The 20,916-nt window shown below is 36.3% G+C and overlaps 1 protein-coding gene across 5 annotated transcripts in view; it reads left to right on the forward strand.

The window, feature by feature from the left end:
- The first annotated feature begins 2,978 nt into the window (after positions 1-2,978).
- LOC110023529 (F-box/LRR-repeat protein 13) overlaps positions 2,979-20,916 on the forward strand; it is a 64,909-nt gene continuing 46,971 nt past the window's right edge. For 2 of the 5 annotated variants that reach the window (XM_020722996.1, XM_020723000.1), the window contains exons 1-6: positions 2,979-3,168; positions 3,865-4,170; positions 4,264-4,392; positions 5,311-5,518; positions 6,901-7,047; positions 10,125-10,199. In XM_020722996.1, the coding sequence (XP_020578655.1) occupies positions 3,973-4,170; positions 4,264-4,392; positions 5,311-5,518; positions 6,901-7,047; positions 10,125-10,199 (757 nt within the window). In that variant the 5' untranslated portion in view covers positions 2,979-3,168; positions 3,865-3,972. Of the gene's footprint in view, positions 3,169-3,192; positions 3,339-3,391; positions 3,738-3,864; positions 4,171-4,263; positions 4,393-5,310; positions 5,519-6,900; positions 7,048-10,124; positions 10,200-20,916 lie in introns of those variants that run through there. The other 3 variants (XM_020722999.1, XM_020722997.1, XM_020722998.1) reach the window with 3 other exon arrangements.

Below are 20,916 nucleotides of genomic sequence, written 5' to 3' on the forward strand. Positions count from 1 at the left end.
ATATATATATATATTCATCATCTTAAATTGTCATTCATTTCAGGTGCTATTAGGTCATTCTTTTTCATGTCATGCTTTGTTTAAGGTGTTATTACACCTTCATTTCTCATATAAATATGCATCTATAAATATTGTATAAACTCACCAATGGAAAATAAGCTTTTCTTCAAATATCTTCTTGTCCCTCATATATAAATATACAAATCTATTTATTGATATAAAATACAAATTCTGTTAGACATATTAAAGTAAACGCTACCTCAAGAAAATTCAATAATTTTATTTGTAGAATTGTCATATTTTTAAGCTCGCTGATCCAGCCGGACAATATGCAAAATGATTCTGCAATTTACGAGCCACTGCATGAATTAAATCTAGATGAATCAAGCTTGAAATATAACTCAAAAGAAGGATCAAAATAAAATATAAAATGTTTATACATACTTGCATTTATATTTAAAACTAATTCAAAATGAAAACATTTCTATCATTAGTGAAATTAAACTAGAATACGACATGCTTTGCATAAAAATAAAGACATAAAACTTTTAATTGTAAGCCAAACTTATTATTGATACGTGGTAGAAGATTCGTGGTGGTAGATTAATAAATTATCACATTAGAGTTACACGAGAATTCAATATGCACTCAGATGAAAGAAAACAACCAATTGAGATATCTAAAATTTTACATGAAAATTTCATAGAGGAAAAAAAAAACCATGGGGTGTGGCATTGTTGAAGAGATCCACTATAAACTGAAGATTACAAATACAACATATTGTCTCACTGGGCAGGAAGTGATTGCAAAGTCTCATGAGGTACAATGTCAACGTGCGGATGTATTTATTACAAAGAACGGGCGACAATCGATGACGATCAACAACAGACGACATAAGATGATATACAGCGGCAGGAGTGGTGTTGAACTTTATTTTTTTCTCAAAATTTCAAGCTTTTCCTCAAGCCACAAGCTCTCATTATCGCCCCTACCTCACTCCCCTTGTGAGAGAGATGTGACTCTATTTATAAAATTATGTATGTAATTAATGCAATAATATGAACCGTTCTGATCAGACAGGCCAGAGAGGTTACCTCGATCGAACTACATTTGATGGACATTTGAGGGCCTTAACGATGTCAGAATTGTGCGATATTGGGCTCGCTGGATTCGTCATGTCGAGATGCTTGATTCGACCATGAGCCTATCAAATTCAACATCCATTTAATCTTCCAAATATGTCTTGAAAAGGTTTCAAAAGCGGTTTAATGACTTTATCAAAACTTAATTTGGATTGGATTGAACTTATTTTGGTACCATTGGGTCCGCCTCGTCGAGCCGATCATTTTGCTGTAAGTTTGATGAAATTGAAGCTCTGGATGACTCATAGCTGAGTTTTGAATGTTTATTGTTCAAAATATTACATTGAAATCCGTGCCAAATAAAAGAATTTATTGATGACACATCAATTATGAAGTCTTACAAACATATAACTCCATACTTATGTATTTACATATAAGCAAAGATATCTTATCGCATATGCACACGAGGCAAATTTGACTTTTTTTAAATTAAAATAGCAATATTTTTATGTTTTACTTAAGTGCTATAAATATGAAAAATAAAATTTAAGTGTTAGATATGTAAATACATATATTTAAAGTCGCAAGTATGTTATTGCCACAATCGATTAAGTTAAATTCGCAAATTTGACTACGTTTATCTCAATAATTGTTTTGGATAAGACCCTTCGCTCATCCCTTGGCCCAATCCAATCAGTCCTTGGCTAATGATTCAACCTCAATTAACAACCGCCACGTGGACATCTTTCTTACCATCGAGCCAATTTATCACGTGGGCAGCAGGGGTCCTACGGAGTCTCAACTCTCGTTAGCGATGGCCGTTTGTGGAAAAATAACACTAATTGAAGAGAGCGTTAACAGTTAAATATAGATTTTAGGGGCAGTTTTTTAAAAATTGTAAGAAATAATTTATCAAAATAGATAAAATTATGATGCGTGTCACACTACCATCTCAAATGGGAGAAAAATTTGCTTACGTAAAACGTACGCAGCGCTGTATACGTCAGATGGATTACAGGGAGGATATCGAGAGTTATATTTGCATTATACCTTCTGTAACCTACCTGTAACTAGTAAGTTTCGTGATTCTATTTTCATATATTTATAGGTTACATGTAAGTTATATGAAAGTTACAGGGGTTATAACACAGATATAAATCCCAATACCATCCCTGTAATCTAATTGACGCACACAACGCTGCGCACGTCTTACGTATTCAAAATTTTCTCCTCAAATGGAGCTTAAATTCTTACAAACATAAAATAAAAAATATTAAAATTAAATTTAAGGTTACACAGGGTAAAAAAATTCATGTTTTTTGTCTTATCATATTTTTTTTACGATGTAAATCAGAATTCAATAAAGTAATTGTACAAATGACTTATTCCGACATAGCTCAAAATCCATCTCTGTCGTCGGATTTATCAAATTTGATAAATCTCATTTAAGGTAAATCAAACACCTCCTAAATTTCTATTTCATTTTAAGAGTGTGAGTCAAGACGTCTTCATAAGTAGCGGGTGAGCTTATTAATATAAAATATAGTCAAAATATATTAAATTGAAATATTTTATATTTTAGATATTAAAATATTAAAAAAAATTATATTTCATATTAAGTAAATTTTTATCACTTATTATATAATGATTCATTATAATTTATCTTAAATTAATAATTTGCGAGCTCCTCCCGGATATTGTATCGTATGCAACGTATTGGCACGGAATAACTTTCGGAACCGGACCAACCGGTTAATTGGCTGCTCGTGGCTTCTTATGCGGTCCTACCGAAGCCGGTAAATTTGCACACGTGGCGAACATCCGTTGCTTCGGTTTTCGTCCGGGATATCAGCCCAGCCTCCGCTTCACCTCGTTCCTTGGTGATTTCTTGCCGCTTCGGCCTTCCTTCCCATTCTGGGTTTTTTTCCTTTCTGAATTTTGCTTAACCCTAGAGCAGTAGAAGAGGCGGGATTGACCCTCTCTGTTTCCATTGAGCTTTTGATCTCCTGCTGATTGATCACCAAGGGTTTTCTACTGGGTTCTGTGGAGCTCTTTGTAGCTTCCGCTTGTTTTGGATTGCTCAACGGTTCTTCTCTTTTCATCCCATATCCTTCGTTTTTTGTTCCCCTTTTATGTTGACTGATGATGAGAGATTTTGTTGTTGGTGCGATTGTTTCTTTCGATCATATTGGCGGTTTGTGCTCGTAAATATCCCGATCGTTTGAAGTTAGCAGTTGGCGGGTGTTGATTTCCGAGGTAGAATTTCGCCTTTGTTCTTTTGGGCAGGGTCTGCTACTTCACTGTGCAGATGGATTATTTTTCTAGGGAAAATGCTTATATCGTCGTGGTCAGAATAAATCATTGTAATAGCTTTGCAGTTTTACTTTGGATTTTCTCCAATTAGTAAAAGGCCGTTATTATTGTTTTGACCGAATAACCCGCAGGCGTGGGTCAGATAATATTATAATAAGATATCGGATTACTTTTAACTCTAAATATGTTTTATCTCCGGCTTTATTATGACTGCTTTATTTTGGTGAAAGACGCGTGATGTAGATTTTGCAAATCTTTTTCTTTCAGGCGATGTTATAATGTTCCCATAGATGCCCAATTTTGCAGCGGTGATTCAGTTATTTAGGCAGTGCAATATGTGCGGTGAAAGTGTTACCAGATGCTATTATAATTTTTGAAGAATTTTATTTAGATGCTTTTGTTATTTTGCAGGCCACATATCTAAATAATTATGATTTTTTATTATTAAATATTAGATTTCTTAATGCAGGCTGAATAAGCTTTTTTACCGTGGAATTTATGACCACTTAGCTCTCTAAGAACTGGGGAATCACAAATAATTACCTTGCTACGTTGAATTAAACTTATATTGATCAAAATGGGGGGAGCTTGCTCAAGAAAAAGAGGCCACTTGGTTGAAGACGAGGGTTCAAGGAGAGCGGCTGGGAGACTATCCAAGGCCGGGAGTTCCAAATGGTTGCTATTTTCTCTTCCGCGCTGCAGCTCAAACCTTATCCAAAAGGGACAGGCTACATGTCCTACTCTCATGGAACTATGTGTTGCCAAGATTAGAGAGGTTCGTAACTAGTAAATTATTTGATTCATTGTCTTCTCTTTTAGATTCTTGCTTGCATCTGTTGTTCAACATTTCCCCAATCTTTCTTGACAGGACATTGCAAAATACAAAAGCTTCTCTATGCTACCGAGGGACATAAGCCAGCAGATCTTCAATGATTTGGTGGAATCTTATTGCCTGACTGATGTATCACTCGAGGCTTTTCGTGATTGTGCTATTCAGGTAATGTACTTGCAAAAGTATTATTTTAGGAGATAACTTTGTACCTTTCATGATAATATCCTAGCTCCTGGGATGTTAAAAATAGCATGCATGAATGGGCAAAATTCCAATGTTATCAATCGGAAACAGTTCTACATAATCCTCTGGGCGGGATATTCTAATTATAGAATTGCCGTTAGCAAGGAGATGTGTCCTTTAGTGCCTAGAGATGCCCATCCGTTTGAAGAATATACACTTGTATATGATGAATATTATTTTAGCATGTACACAAGCTGTTCTAGTTCTTCTAATACTCATTTTTTTCAAGTGCTGAATCCTAAATATCCATATTTTATTCTCTAGAAAATTATGTGCAAATATCATATTATCTATATTTTCTTATAAATAATATAGATTCATATTTTCATTTATTGACACAAAATTGATAATGCCAATTCATTAGCCAACTATATTGGAAACACGCATCTTTTAATTTAAGCAGGTTGAAGGATTCGGATGATAACATGGCAGTAGAGTTTTAAAGATGTGCAATGATTTATCAATTTGCATGCTTTCGTTAGAATGAATACGAAACCAATGGTTTGTTAGTTTGGAACCTTTATCAGGAAAGACTTGTGAGTAAAGATTCAAGCGGAACATGACATTTAGATGCATATTTTTAGTAGTTATAACTACACTAATAAGATTCTTCTATTAGAATGTCTACTTTGTCCTTTTGCTTCCTGTGCAATTAATGGTTTTAAAATTCTATGGAATTGCTTTTTTCTATTTGGGGAGCTGATAAAACAGTATAATTTGAGTGATCCTGGTAGGATTATGCACGAATGCTCATTTTTATCTTGTTTTTAATTATGTTATTAAGCTCTATTGTGTTATGAATAGTTCATGGGATGTTGATACACTCAATTTGACTATCAGGATATGCTTTTGGGAGAATATCCTGGAGTAAAAGACAGTTGGATGCACGTTATTGCTTCCCAAGGGCAATCCTTACTGTCGCTTGATATTTCTTATTCCGATATAACAGATTCTGGATTGGTTCGTCTCAAAGATTGCCCTAATGTACAGTCTTTGTCATTCGATTATTGTGATCAAATCTCAGACCGTGGCCTGGAAAATTTGTGTGGTAAATTTGAACTTTTTCTTTTTTACATTTTTTAAATATATTCTAAAACTCATCATATAATTGTCTAACTTCTTATGCATGTTAAATCATGATCTAGGAATGCAAATTAAAAGTTATGATATGAAGTGGAATGCAAAATAAAAGAAATGTGCAATGCTTAAGTGGTTTGTAACGAGAATGTTTTATTATGGTTTGCAATACAAGATAAACCGATGTTAAGTAATGTTTGGTAATTTTTGTAATAATGTGGCAAACAACCTGATGCAAAAATGAGGGCATGAAATTCGCAAGGCAGCAAGCTAGTGACAGTGATTCATAGAATATAGAGGACCCATAACTCTGAATCAATAAATGTTCCCGTTTGAGAAAGTGATCAAAAGAATTTCATGTCATACAAGTGACAGTTGTTTAAGTTCATGGACAAGTTTCACTTTTGAGCATGCGACAGAATGGTTGCATCAAATTACTATTTCAGTCAATAATTAAGTAGAATACGAAGAGAGGAATGAAGAAAGAAGAAAAGCTGTTTTTCTTAGCATGGACATAGAATATGGGAACAAGTTTAGGAGAAGGAAGCTTTCGCAACCAAAACTAACTTATTTCCAGCACATTAGCTTAGCCGAAGGAAAATTCTCACTCATTTGGCATTCCATAATTACTGATACCCTCATTTGTTGAAGGAAATGAAACAACAAAGATGAAGACAAATCCAAATATGACGATACAAATCTCTGTTCTTTAAATCCTGTTTTTTGGTACCACTGTTTTTTGTGTATAAAGGACCCTTTTATATAGCATAAAAAATTCAGCTTCATGGTGAATTCATACTTAAGACCATTGAGCATTTGTAAGAGAAATTAGGTTAATTGGTTTATATTTAGCTTGTATTTGGCTTTGAGCCAATTGTTTTAGATTAAGGTTCTAATTTAAATGTTTTTCGAAGATTCTCTTATGTGCATGTACAAATTGAATATCTACTAGTTTAAAGTTGTGCAGTATTCGTTTTAAGTTCGTCCTAGTAAGTTTGGATGTCTAAGGAACAAATACACAATACTTAATACAAAGAAAGAGTACGGGCTAGCATGAAATGACTGTCATGAGTAATTTTGAAAGCAAACCTACGTGTGACTATGGGCTTTAGTATGTGTAGACACAAAAGTCTCGCGATGGTCATATAAGTGAAATATTGATTTTATATCAGATTTTTATTCTTAAAACTTTTTGTCTTGTGTTTGTATTTGTGCAAACAAATAATTATTTTTTTTGAAGTTTTCTAATGATATTTATTGCTTGTTTTGCAATGTTATAGCCAGACAAAACCAGGTTAATTATGGCATCAGCATGTCATTATGCATTCCCCATTGATATTCATTTATTTACAGGTCTTTCAAACCTGACATCACTAAGCTTTAAGAAGAGCAATGCAATAACTGCAGAAGGAATGAAAGCTTTTAGATACTTAGTTAACTTGGTTAATTTGGATCTAGAGAGATGCTCGAAGATACATGGCGGCCTTGTCCATATTGAGGGTGAGTTCATGGTTTTTTGAATGTTATTGATTATTATTATTTCTTATGTATGTAGCGCTTTGCTAGCTCGTCTAATCTGCATAATATATGTATAAATGCACGCTGAAATTTACACTGCTGTAATTTTGTTCTCATTTCTTGCTTTTTAATCTAAGTTTCTAAAAGGTCATTATAAAGCATTTCCATTGATAGTGAGGGAAGTCTTTTGTTTAGGTATTGTTAACATAACACACGTGTATATATGTTCTATAAGCGTTAGATTTTTCTCAATCGTGATGATTTATTCAACTAATTAATCTTTTAATCTTGAACTTTGTTAACACTTGCTTTTAAGCTGAAGCATATATGACAAATTTTACTGTTTTAGGTTGTTACAAAGATTTGAAAAATGATATGCTAAAGCCTAGATAAAGATATCAAAGAGTGAAACTTTTTTGACAAGATCGCAGTTTTGACGAAGTGTCCTTTTGCTTCAATATGTTTGGTTCTTTTGTGAAAGTAAGATTTCTGGCAATGTATATTTTTGTTTAAGGGTCATTAATTGTGCTATATGGATTTTGAATTCTTTTATTAAAGCACTTCATTTCTTGAACATAATTTGCCATGGCACTGTATTCTGGTTTGATTCTAGATTTAGTCATAAAATTTTGGTTTTTAGTTCTTCATGATACAAGATATCCACCCACAAAAGATATGAACTTGATGTAGACTTCCTCTTTTTAGTAGATTCTCCATAGTCAACATCATAGAATGATTCAGACATTTTAATGATATTTTTTTTTGATAGGGTTTGTTTTTTCTCCACAATTCTTGATACATATTAAAGTTCTTGGGAGAACATCCAGATGTTTCTTGTTTAGGTTTTTGCACTTGCCAATCGATCATGCTAATAACAAATGATATAGCAGGTTGAATAATGTTCAAATAGATAAGCTTATTAGGTAGATGTTTATAACAAGAAGTATCTTCAGTGTTTTCATCATTTTTGGTTGATTGTCGTGTTTTATGAGAGAGTCATTAGTATTGCACTAAAGGAGTCTATTTTCTTCGATAAATTCGTTAGCATATTTCTTTCCTTGAGATTTTTTTTTTGTATATAAGTTTAATGCCAAAAAAGTATATTGGATTCTGTTTCATGAAGATTATTTTATTTCATTATTGTAGAAGCATCATTTCTAGTGAAAAGAACATTATCAACATACATAGTGAGAATCACTGCTTAGAGGAAGAGTAGCAGATACAATGATCAACCATGCTACTTCGAATGCCAGTATCAGGGAAAACCTTATAGAATGTTGAAATTTGTTTCAACAAGTGGTGGATAGAATGATCTGTTATACTTCAGATTTTTTTACTCCTGAGCAGTATAACTTTGAGGTTTCTTCATATAAATAGTTTCGGAGAGATCTGCATAGAGAATTGTATTGCTGATATCCATTTAAAACCGGGGCCATTCTCAAGTAATGAAAATAAGAAGTAGTATGCAAACAAAATGAAGTTGCATGATGGGGATGAGGAGTGGGAGTTGAGAGTAGTCAGTGCCATGAACCTATGTATAATTTTGCTATCGATTGAGCATAGTTAATAAACTCATAAGGAAGGAACTTAAAACTGAAGACACGGCGGCATGAAACGCTGGGAATGAATGTAACCAGATCTAGGTATGTCTACAAAGGAAAGATCTGATTTCAATATCCATAGCTTGCTCATATCAACAAACTGATGAAAGGAAGATATACATGATTGATGTCATGAATGAGTGTAGTGGGTGGTTATTGCTATATCATGTACCATTTCTTAAAACAACCTTGACCGTAGATCTTTCTAGATAGTTGTTTTTAAGTGCACTTCGTCAATTATCCTGTAATTTTCATAATGGATATTCTTTATTCGAGTCCAGAAAAATGAAATTATCAATGATCTATATCCTTCATTATTGAAACTAACAATTGGCTTAATTGTTTGGGCTTTTTACTTGTTTTGCACTGGTAGAAAGCTGTAATTTAGCAGGTACACTCATCTTGATGAAAAGTTGAAATACTTTTCTAGATAATTACTTCTTAAAGAAGTTGTTTTATAAAGCCGCTTTTGCATGGCAACTTCCCAACCGCCCAACCTCCTTTATGAAAATGAAGCTCAATCAAACATCCCATCGTACATTTCCACTAAATTATGTGTTTATAATTGCAAGGTCTTAATCTATCGTGTAATCAACATTTAATCTGCTATTCAATAATCACTATGAATTCTATAGCCCTTCCCAATAGATATTCTATGTACATAAAAGTGTCCAGTAATAGTTTCTTCTATGTTTTGAATATATTAAAATTTATTCTTAAAGTTTTCTTTTAATCTGGCTTTAAGAAGTTAAGCACTAGTCATATTTTAATATCCCTCGCTCAAAACTCTCCAGTTTTATTTAGCAATTCATATCTTGCTTTGTGTTTTTTTTGACTCGCTTGCTTTACACAAACAAGTTTACTTGTGATATGATGGCATCTTACTAAAGTCTTTTTATATTTCATGCTATAATTTTTATGGCTTATCACTCCCTCATGACTTCTTAATCTAGTCTTGAACACATCTTAATGCTATTGGTTATAGAAAATGTCAGGTTGACCATTGGAATTACTCTAACGATCAAAGAAGGAGAAGTGGAGGACATCATGTATTGAGAGTTTGATTTGCAACATTTTCATTCTCTTGGAATGGAAAATGCAATCTTTATTTATCTCATTTGAGCCCTTTTTAGGGGATTACAAGCATTTTCCAAGTTTTAGAAGAAGCCAAATCCCTAATCACGTCACATTTTTTGCCCATTACTATAGGGTACATAGTACACAATGGATTTCATTTCATATAAAGTTGAAGATAAGAATAAAGATATTATTTTTCGTACAAATAACCATGAAGTTTCATTACCCTTCTTTTCTATTACCGTGACTTCCCCTTCCTTTATTGCTGACAAATTGTCAGTTTTATTTTCTTTGTAAGCATTTTTGTGTTTCATGTTTTTATAATATTTTTATTTGTTATTTCTTTTTTATCTTTATTGTTATTCTTTTATTGAAAACCAGGTTTAAAGAAACTGGAAACCCTCAACATTAGATGCTGCAATTGTATAAAGGATGTAGACATTATTTCTCTATCAGGTAATAGTATTAAAAATTTTTATGATCTAATAAAGTTGTTACTTTACAATTGAGTTCTTTACCGGCAAACATTGCACGGGAAAAGTTGGAAATTTTATTTACTCGCTGGTCTATATTATCATAACTAAGAATAAAGGTAACATATGTGTTAATACCTACAAATAAATCATTAAGCAAATGCGCAATGTTGAGCAAGAATTGAAGGGTAAGAAGTTTGATCCAGTTAACAAAATTAACTATATCTTTGTTCTAATATCACACATTCTCATGTGCAAGTCAATCATAAATTCAGACTCAAAATCATTGGAATTAGCATGAGCTTGGTAATATTAAAAAAAATAAATAAGAGTAAACTAAAGAAGATAATGATTAACTAGCTTTGGACAGAATGCATTATACTATACTTTTCTGGCATCATTTTTTAAACTACAACATACATCCTGTTGTTTCTGATTTATGAGTGACGTTTGCTGGTATGATGGAGTTGTGATGGCTTAGGAGCTCCTGAATGGTTGGTTGTAAGAGGAAAGATTGGAGAAAGCTTCAAAACGACGAACTTAGACAAGGATTAATACATACATACTTAAATATTAGCAATAACATTGAATCGACAACAGTTATGCCATAAAGTACCTATGTAAACATGTATGTGTACTGAATTTATTTAAATGAGATTGAAAAGACCAGATGTTTGTATAACAATAAGGCATTATTTAGATAAACTTTAAATTACTGCAGTCAGATTTAAATAAATTATCTTCTAAAATGAGTAGCTTGTTTTGTGTAATGTTCAAATAGGAGTGAAAGATGGCATCTAATTTAACTTATCTTTGTTTTAAAATTGAAGTAGTAAAGTTGAGGGGATTAGCCACTGTAAAATACTGTATATATTAGTTCAAAATTCTTACCTTTTGGAATGTGGAACTGGAAAAGTAGTAGTTCCTATAAAATAAGGAAGCATAATAATCTGTAAAATTTTATAAATTATGAATTTGAATTGTAAGCTATTCATAAATTTCTGTTTATTTGGTAAGATATGAGAACTGCTTTTCAATTCATTTGTTGCGTATTATATGGGATATATACATGAATTTACCTTGGGTGTAATCAGCAAATTCACCTAGTGTCCGAGTCTTTACTCTCTTCAATCAGCAATATGGAATAATGGAATAGCAGTATGGAAAAGCTAAAGGGTTTCTTTCAGAAATAGTTCCATGCATTGTACTTGTCAGTGCATAACTATATTAATGTTACTTCCTAATGCATGTTGGATCTGTCTAGTAAAACGTTTGACCATATGAATGAGAGTGAGAATATGGATAAATGAATTGATTTTTGTTCACACTTTTTTAATGAATGAGTTGTTTTCATCTTTTACTCTACTGCCTTGGGGCAAGCTAAATTTCAAATCTTGCTGTGGTTGATTTTCATGGCCACTCAAACAGTGCAGAGGCTGCATTTGTTTAAAACAACCAGTTTGGTTATGGTAGCTTAAACGTTTCTTTCTTTATATATTGTTCCATTCAAATCTTTTGGCCCAGCTAAGCTCAGTGAAGGCTTGTCCCTAAAAGTTATGGTAAACACTCCCTAGAGAGAAGTGAATGACACTGATTGTATGCCAGTAAGAATATGGGGACCGAAACAAATTGTGCTATCACAAGAATAAACTGAGATACTGACTTAAGAAGGAATCTCATGCATGCAATCCTAGGGCAATCACAAACAGAATACAAATATGTGGTGATCATAATCACAGTTACAAAATAAGCTAGCTGTTAAAGTTAAATGTATTCATTGAGGTTTTTATTTTTAATGGAATATTCACTTGAGACTTAAAACTGTAGGCCTGTGCAGTTATACTCAGTTTCATCGTGAAATTGATCACTCCACTTCTTCAGAACTTGGAATTGTTGCTGTTTACATGGCTAAAATTATTCGAGTCCTCTACAGTTATCAAAAGGTAACAAACGTAGTGGATGTCTGTCCAAGTTTATAGTATTAAGACGAACCAATTGATTGGACTATTCAAAACTTAATGTAAGATGAGTTTTTTATTCTAGACGATGATGAAATTTCTTATCTCAACCTTAATTTTCTCAGATTCTTGTCACTGAAATGATTTTGACGGAAGATCCAACCAAACTGGAATAAATGGTTAAAAAACAAGCCACAAAAAGTTCGAAGGATTATTTGATAGAAACTAGGAATGGAGAACAGAGAACTTGTCGTAAAAATGTTCCAGGCTTCATTAAATGTTGTTATCGTCCAGTCTTCATGACAAATTTCTGTTGCAGGGATCAAAATTTCACTTCTCGTTGCTGGAAGGTAACATGACTTGAATCTGCTGGTTTTATGTCTTCTACGTTGATGCTTGGAAAAATGATGTAGGGTGTCATTGCAAGAGCACATGGAAGCAAGGATCGTGCCATATAGTTGTCGTTTAAGAATTGAACAATAAGTGCGATCATTAAATCTATGGGTAGTTGGAGCTGCAATGCAGGATAAGATTTGTGCCAAGTGGAAGGCTCAATAGGGCAAATGGACATTGCAGTGCATACAAGATGTCAAGATAAAAAGAAGATAACAAGGCAGTGATGGTGGTATTGGATGACTGGTTTATCACACGAACAGACTGAGATATTTCAAAACCTCAACCAACCATTGGAGATGATTTATAGGGGTTGCCTCACATAGATGACTTTCTGAAGACACTACATTTGAAATTTAAACTCCAACTTGGCGATTATTTTGATGCAAATATAATTTTTTCATCAATATTTATTGAAAATTACGATTTCCTGCACGGATTCATTTCATGTATTCATAAAAATTGTAAAATCTATGTGATTGCCATTACCGCATGATGTTATATACCGTTACCACCTATGAACAATGTATAAGGAAATGATTGCATGGTGTTCAACTGTTGAATATTATAACCTCATCCTTCTTCTTGTGCATCAAAATTATATCCAAGTTGTAAATTATTTAGATGCAGAGATAATTTTCTACTAGCTGGCGCGGGGCTTATGGCTGAACCGGTTGGGTGGGCCGGGGGGTGCGGCTGCCTGTGGGTCCGGCCGGCTAGTTATTATGTGGGAACTGACGCCACATTCTCCCTTTCCTCCTATTCACCTATTATAAGTGTATTACTTGCTGAGTTAGGGGTTAGTCTTGTTTTCTGATTTCAGATTTTTGACTCCAGGTGTTTTTCCTTGTTAGGGCTGTATCTGAGGACGACTGGTGCTCTATGTGCATCTTGTTCCGAGGTGGTGATTATTTCCACAACTCCATCCACATCTCCCTCATCCCTGGTTTCCATTTGCTGGCCACCTTACATTCTCCTTGATTCTAGCCACCATCACCCATTCCCTCCCCCGATTCCATCCGCTAACCCTCACCTCCTTTCTCTAGTTCCTACCTTGCGATCACCACCCTTCTTCCTTGTTTCCATTTGTCAGCCACCTAGCCTTTCCTTGTCGCCAATCATCTACCACTATTTATTCCCTGGTCAGCCGCTAGCCACCAAGCCTCGTCACCATAGTCCAGGAATATCCCTACTCGGTCCTAGCTGGCTATTGGTGTTTTGTTGTGTTTTCGTTTCCATTTGAGTCTTGATTGTAACTCTAGTTGCATTTACTTAATAATATTTGTTTCCGTTGTTGTGGTTTGGGCTTAACTTTGGTATCATTTGGTATCAGAGTTAGCCTAACCCTAGTACTATCATAGGGTTTCTTAGCATTCACCTTACCACCTCCACCAAAGTTTTTGTTTTCTAGCCTCAATCACCCCTTTCAATCCCAAAATCTAATCATGTCACCAAGGAGATGCATGCCGAAATCTACTCGAGACGAGAGATGGTGAGATCTGTCGGCTTTAACAGAGGCTTGTGGAGATGGACGATGGAACCATGGGTGATTCCCCTCGATTGTGATTTGGAGAGTTGAAGGGGAGACAGACGATGATCTGAATTGTTCCACTGGGAAGACGCCAGTGATGAGGAATACATGCCCTGACGCTTCGGGATTCAATATTAGAGGAGGCCGAGAAACGAGTCCACCTATTGGAGACACAGGGACTTCGACATCATGGTTACCTTCCAGAGTTTGTTGGAGGTATGGATCTAAACGAATAAATTGAATATGTTGATCTAATCTTCAAGTTTAAAGAAGTGCAGAGGATTAATGGGTATAACTAATGACTATTAAGTTGTAGAAGAGCGCCTATTTGCGGTGAAAAAATTGTAGAGGAAGTGAAAAAACAATGATAAGATTACTAAGTGAGAAAAGATGAGGAAAGAGATACAGAGGAAATATCTACATATCATTATTGACATGATATGTTTTTGAGACCAACAAATGCAGTAGAGAGACCTATTAGTGGAGGAGTTCACAACAAAGTTTGACCAGTTGCAGATGAAGTGTGAGTTGGTCGAGCCAAAGGAACACACCATAGCCCATTACTTGGGGGCTTGATGCTTGCTATTAACAATCTGTGCAGTTACAAGTCATGTAGGCCACTGGGGGATGTCCAAACGTTAGCCTTCAAGGTGGAAAACCAACAATAAAAATACAACAACAATCCTGATTCAGATAGTCCTCAGTCAGACTGTCACCTATAGCTACAACGACTGATAAGGGTACCTCTGAGTTGGCAAGATAGGACAAGGAAGGAATAAGACAAATTTGAGTGCAAAGAAGCCGAAAAAAGGTAATTTGTCTAGTACAATGCCTGCTAGGAGGTGTTTCAGATTCCCCGACCACGGACACATAGCCTCCACTGTCCATGAGCAGAGATGTTTCATTCATTGATCAGGGCATCGTCGTTGATGTGGAGGAAGAGGAAACAAAAGATAATCAAGAGGAAGAACTTTAGCTCCAAGGTGATAAGTGATGTTAGTCATATGGAGAGTCCTGCAGACAGGGCCAGAGAGAGATCAGTCATGGTTGGGGCACAATATCTTTCGCACAAGTGTACGGTGAAGGGCAAAGTTTGTAGTTTGATTTTCGACGACGGGAGCTGTGAAATTGTGCTATCTACATTGATTATGGAAAATTGATTTTGGCCACACAGAAACATCCTCAATCCTGTTCCCCTTCCTAGTTGACATGTGGAATTGAGATACGTGTAGATTAGCAGTGCTTTATGGTATTTTTATTTGGGGATCAATTATAGGAGCAAGTATGGTGCGACGTGGTTCTGATGGACACATGCCATATTCTATTGGGGAGGCCTTAGGAGTTTGACTATAAGACTCAACACTATGACTTCAAGAATACTTAGTCATTTAAAAAGGATGGAAAACACATCGTGCTATTATCTGTCAAGGATGTGAGAGGTGTAGACGACACGGAGGAGGCGTTAGCTTCGAGGGTTACCTGCATTCAGTTAGTTTGAGACGATTCAGTGGCAATGACGTTTGTCCTACTAGAGGGAACTGAGGAGAGTGACATTTCAATACTGATACAACCGCTGCTACTTGACTTCCAATATGTGATGATCGATAATCTTTCAGAGGGATTATGACCATTGAGAGACATTCAACACACCATAGATCTCATATTCGGATCAGTATTGTCAAACCGACCCGCCTAAAGATTGAAACCTGTGGAGTATAAGTTGTAGCGACAGATACATGATCTTGCTACGAGAGGGTTGGTAAAAAAGAGTACCAGTTCGTGTGCTATCCCTCTTTGATGGTACCCAAGAAGGATAGTTCGTGGCGGATGTACACCGATAGTAGGGCCATCAACAAAATTACTATGAGGTACCGGTTCCCCATACCTCACTTGGATGATCTTTTGGATTAGGTTCATGGAGCCACCCTCTTTTTCTAGATCGACTTATGCAGTGGATACCACAAAATCAGAGGAGATCACGAGATAAGTGGAAGATTGCTTTCAAAGCACTGATGACTTATACGAGTGGACAGTTATGTCTTTAAAATTGTCTAATGCATCCGTAACATTTATGAGATTGATGAATTAGGTGTTTCGTGCCATCATTGGAAAATTTGAGGTGGTGTACTTCGATGACATTCTGGCATACCAACCGATTCGAGGACCACTTACAGCACCCGAGGACGGTATTTGAGGTGTTGCGAGCAGAAATGCTATATGTCGATCCAAAGAAGTGCCACTTTATGACAACCCAGGTTTGTTTTGTGGGTGTTATTATGTCTAGTGCATGCATTCAAATGGACCCTACAATGATCAATGCCATTGTGAGCTGGACTGCACCACAATAATTTATCGAGCTAAGACAATTTCTCGTACTAGTGTCATTTTATAGGCGATTCATCAAGAGCTTTAGTATATCTTCTATGCTTTCCTGACTGAGCTTTTGAAGGGAGAGATTTCAGTGGACAGATGCAAGTTAGAATTGTTTCGATGCACTGAAGTAGGAGGTGACCCAGACACAAGGCATGTCATTATCATATTTCAATCAACTATTCATTTTGATGCATCTGACATGGGGATAGGAGTAGTGTTGATCCAGAGAGGTCACCACATCGTCTTTTTCACTGAGAAGCTGAATGAGTCTAGGAGGAAATTTCAACGTACATGAAAGTGTTATATGATATCACGAGAGCTCTTGAGCATTTGAGTCATTACCTACTAATAATCGAGCTCACGTTGTTCACGGACCATGAATTTTTGAAATTCTTAAACAATCAGAGTAAACTCAAAGGCTTACAGGCAACTTGGGTGGGAGTTTTTAGTGTCATTCCAGTTTGTGTTTAAGCACAAGACGGGGAGTGAGAACCGCATAACAAATGCATTGAGCTGTTTTCATTTGCTGTAACCGTGATGCAGGTTTGAGGCGTGGGCTTTGAGGTAGTAAAGGAGACATACGAGATGAATGTGGATTTCAGGAATATTTGGGAGCAGTGTCAGGAGAAGCCTACCGGTAATACTACAGAGCTGATGGTTACATGTTCTACAAGAGTAAGTTGTGCATTCCTAGATGTTCGCTGAGGAAGTCTATTGATCATGAAAGCCACAATGGAGGACTTGCATAGCATTTTGGCAGGGCTCAATACTCTCTCACTAGTGAGAGAACACTTTTTTTGGCCCAAACTAGCGAGAGATGTGGAGTGGCACGCCAGACAATGCCGGGATTATTATGTTTCAAAAATCAATGGACAAAATGCAAGGCTATACACCCCATTACCAGTACTAGAGGCACCGTGGGTGGATCTTAACATGGATTTTGTTTTGAGACTTCCAAGGACACAATAGAATAAAGATTCAATCATGGTCGTAGTGAATCAATTTTTGAAGATGATGCATTTTCTACCTTGTCGCCAAGCACTGGATACATCTGATTTTGCCGAATGCTGGATGCATCACTTATCGTCGACTTGTATTTCAAGGTAATTGTGACGTGCACGGATGCCCATGACCATCATTTCAGACAAGGATGTCAAGTTCTCGAGTCACATCTGGAGGACTCTATGGGGAAAACTAGACACTAAGCTTCAATTCAGTCCTGCAGTTCATCCCCAGACAGACGATCATATAGAGGTAGTGAACAGGAGCCTTGGAAATTTTTTGAGATGTTTTGTTGTGAAAATATTAAGCAGTGAGATCCAATTCTACCTCAGGCCTAGTTTGTCGGATGCATCACATGTCACCGAACTGTATTTCAAGGTGATTGTGAGGCTACACGGGGTACCTGTGACCACATTTCAGTAGGGATGTCAAGTTCCCGAGTCACATCTGGAGGACTCTGTGAGGAAAGCTAGACACTAAGCTTCAATTCAGTTTCACATCTCATCCACAGACAGGTGATCAGACAGAGATAGTGAACATGAGCCTTGGAAATCTGTTGAGATGCTTTGTTGTGAAGAATATTAAACAGTGAGATATGATTCTAGCTCATGCCTAGTTTGCTTACAATAGGTTCGTGAGTCAGATTATGGGTTGAATCACATTTAAGATTGTGTATGGTCGTTATCCACTCACTCCACTTGAATTCATACCACTCCTGCTGACATGAAAGATTAGCGAGGATGCAAAGGAACATGTGCACAATATTCAGAAGCTCCACGAGGAGGTTAGAAAAGAGATCATTAAGTAGAATTGCAAGTACCAGACTCAAGCGAACAAGACAAGGGAAAAGTGAGCTTTAAAGGAGATCAAGTGTGGATTTGATTGAAGAGAAAGAGATTCCCAGTAGGAGCATTCAAAAATTCAGGCCGAGAGCAGACAAACCTTTTAACATATTTCAGAAGCTGAATGACAACGCCTATAAAATTGACCTGCTAGGGGATTGCAGTGTTTTCACTACGTTCAGTATCGCAGACCTGACACTATACTAGGAAGACCCAGAAGTTTTGACGAATAAAGTCGAAGCTTCCCCAACCCTGAAAGACTAACACGAGGCTTATGGCTGAACCGGTCAGTTCAACAAGGGGGTTTTAGTCAAGCAAGGAGGTTGAATCGGCCGACTAGCTTTTTAGCGGAACTAACGCCCATTCCTCCTATTTACTTATTTTAAATATGTTGTTTGCTGAATTTGGGTTTAGTTTTCTTTTCTGATTTCAGATTTCTACCTCCAGTCGTTTTTTCTGGCTAGGTTTGTATTCGATGACAGGTGATGCTTCTACTATATCCCGCTCCAAGGTGGTGATCATCTTTATAACTCTGTCCACATCTCCCTCATCCTTGGCTTCCAGCTGTCTGCCACCTCCCCTTCTCCCTGATTCCAACTGACATCATCCAGTCCCTCCCCTGATTCCAACCGCTGTCCCTCTCCTGATTCCAGCCGCTGTCCCTCACCTCCTTTCCTTGATTCCTAGCCGCTAGCCACCACCCCCTTCTTGTCTATTTCTAGCTGTCAGCCACTTGACCCTTCCCTATCTCCAACCATCTGCCACCATTTATTCCCTGCTGAGCCGCCAACCACCAAGCCTCGTCACGGCCATCGACAGATATCCCTACTTTGCCCCAGCCGGATATTGGTGTTTTGTTGTGTTTTCATTTCCATTTGAGTGTTGATTGTAACTCTAGTTGCTTTTGCTTAGTAATATTTATTTCCGTTATTATGGTATAGGTTAACTCTGGTATCACTAGATGTATTTATTTCATGTATTCCTAATAATCATGACCTCCACAAGTATGAACCTACTAAATAATGCTATATTCCGAATCCTTGTGCTTCTGTTAGCCACCACCTATTAATATTATATGTGGAGATGTTATCTTTCGTTGAACAGTTGAATGGCACAACTTATTTTTTCTCCTCATGAAACTGTATAGAGGCGAAGGCCAGTGTGGTGGTTGGAGGGGTGATTGAAGGTTGTTAGCTAGCTTGGTCGAGATAAAAAAGGACCATTGAGAGCATGATGCTATGGTTGGAACTTAAAGTCTTCATTGGAGAAATTGTTGTCTTACATAAAAGTTGGTAACTAGTAACTTTGTTTAACGTAACACCGACATGCTTTTTCTATGTCAAGTGAGCATACCTGGTGGAGATGTTGTGCCTAGATTTGGAGAGATGACAAGAAAGCAGGAGAGTAGAATGTCAGTGAGACAAAAACAAAAAGTATTTAAGAGTAAATATAATGTCTTTTTTTTTAATCTTTAAACTATATAATATTTATTTTTTTGTGGCCGTAGGCAAAGTGGATCTCATTGAATTGCATAAACTTTTTTTTTTTTCCCCCAATGCCCTTTTCTAACGAGCTTTGCATGCTTGTATCTATTTTTATCTTTAAACCAAATTGCTTGTTATGATGGGTTTTAAGGTAAAATTTGAAAAGATACAACGAGAATGAATATGTTAGAAGAATGAGGGGAACATCACCTAATGAATAATATTTAATGCATACTATGGTGGGCTAATGATGCAAGATAAAATTAATAAATATTTAGACTAATGTTTATATGGCTAGTATTTGTGTGATAGTACTTAAATTAGAGTTACAAACTCTTGTAGCACTTATATGAATGCATGGAGACAAATGATTCGTAAAGCTGATTTCAAATAATTGGGGTTAGATTAAGGATGTTGATGGAGATGCTTAGCAGTATATGCAAATTCCTTTGAAGTTGCTGAAGACCATTGCCATATTGTTCATGATGCCATTATTTTGACATATATGCTTAGTGAACTTGCCCGGATTTTGTGCTGCCAAATTATGCTCTTAATTGATAGTCAGTTTGTCTGTTACAACAATTTTCAGGAGGCTTTTTTGGGGCTAAGCCGTGTTTCTGAAAGAGAAATTTTGCAAGCTCGTTGCTTCTGTTATATGATTCATCACTGTTGGCGTGTTCGTCATGCCAAAATCCATGATTGTCCTCACGGTACACCCGCTATCATTGCTTTGACCATTTTGGAGGCACTTACCATAACGTCATTTTATCATTTTTGGGAGCAGCGGGATGGTAGCCAATCGTCCGGATTGGTTTCCTCTACATTTTTTTGGCTTAACACCCTAGCCCACCCCCCGACCCCTGGATGGCTTTAGGTGAACTTCATTGAGGCCCTTTCATCGTCTAGAGTTGCTGGTACGGGTTGCATTATACGTGATGAAAGAGGTATGGGCTTTCTTGCCACGGGAAAGCAATTTGTGCGTTGGAATTGTACTGAAGTTGAGCTCCAAGCAATTAAATCCTTCCATGCTATTCGCCAACCATGGATGCTTGAGTGCAAGGGCATCATTATTGAAGGGGATTATTTATATATGTATATATATATATATATATATATA

This window comes from Phalaenopsis equestris, unplaced genomic scaffold, assembly GCF_001263595.1.
Source record: "Phalaenopsis equestris unplaced genomic scaffold, ASM126359v1 Scaffold000224, whole genome shotgun sequence".
Taxonomy (NCBI): Eukaryota; Viridiplantae; Streptophyta; class Magnoliopsida; order Asparagales; family Orchidaceae; genus Phalaenopsis; species Phalaenopsis equestris.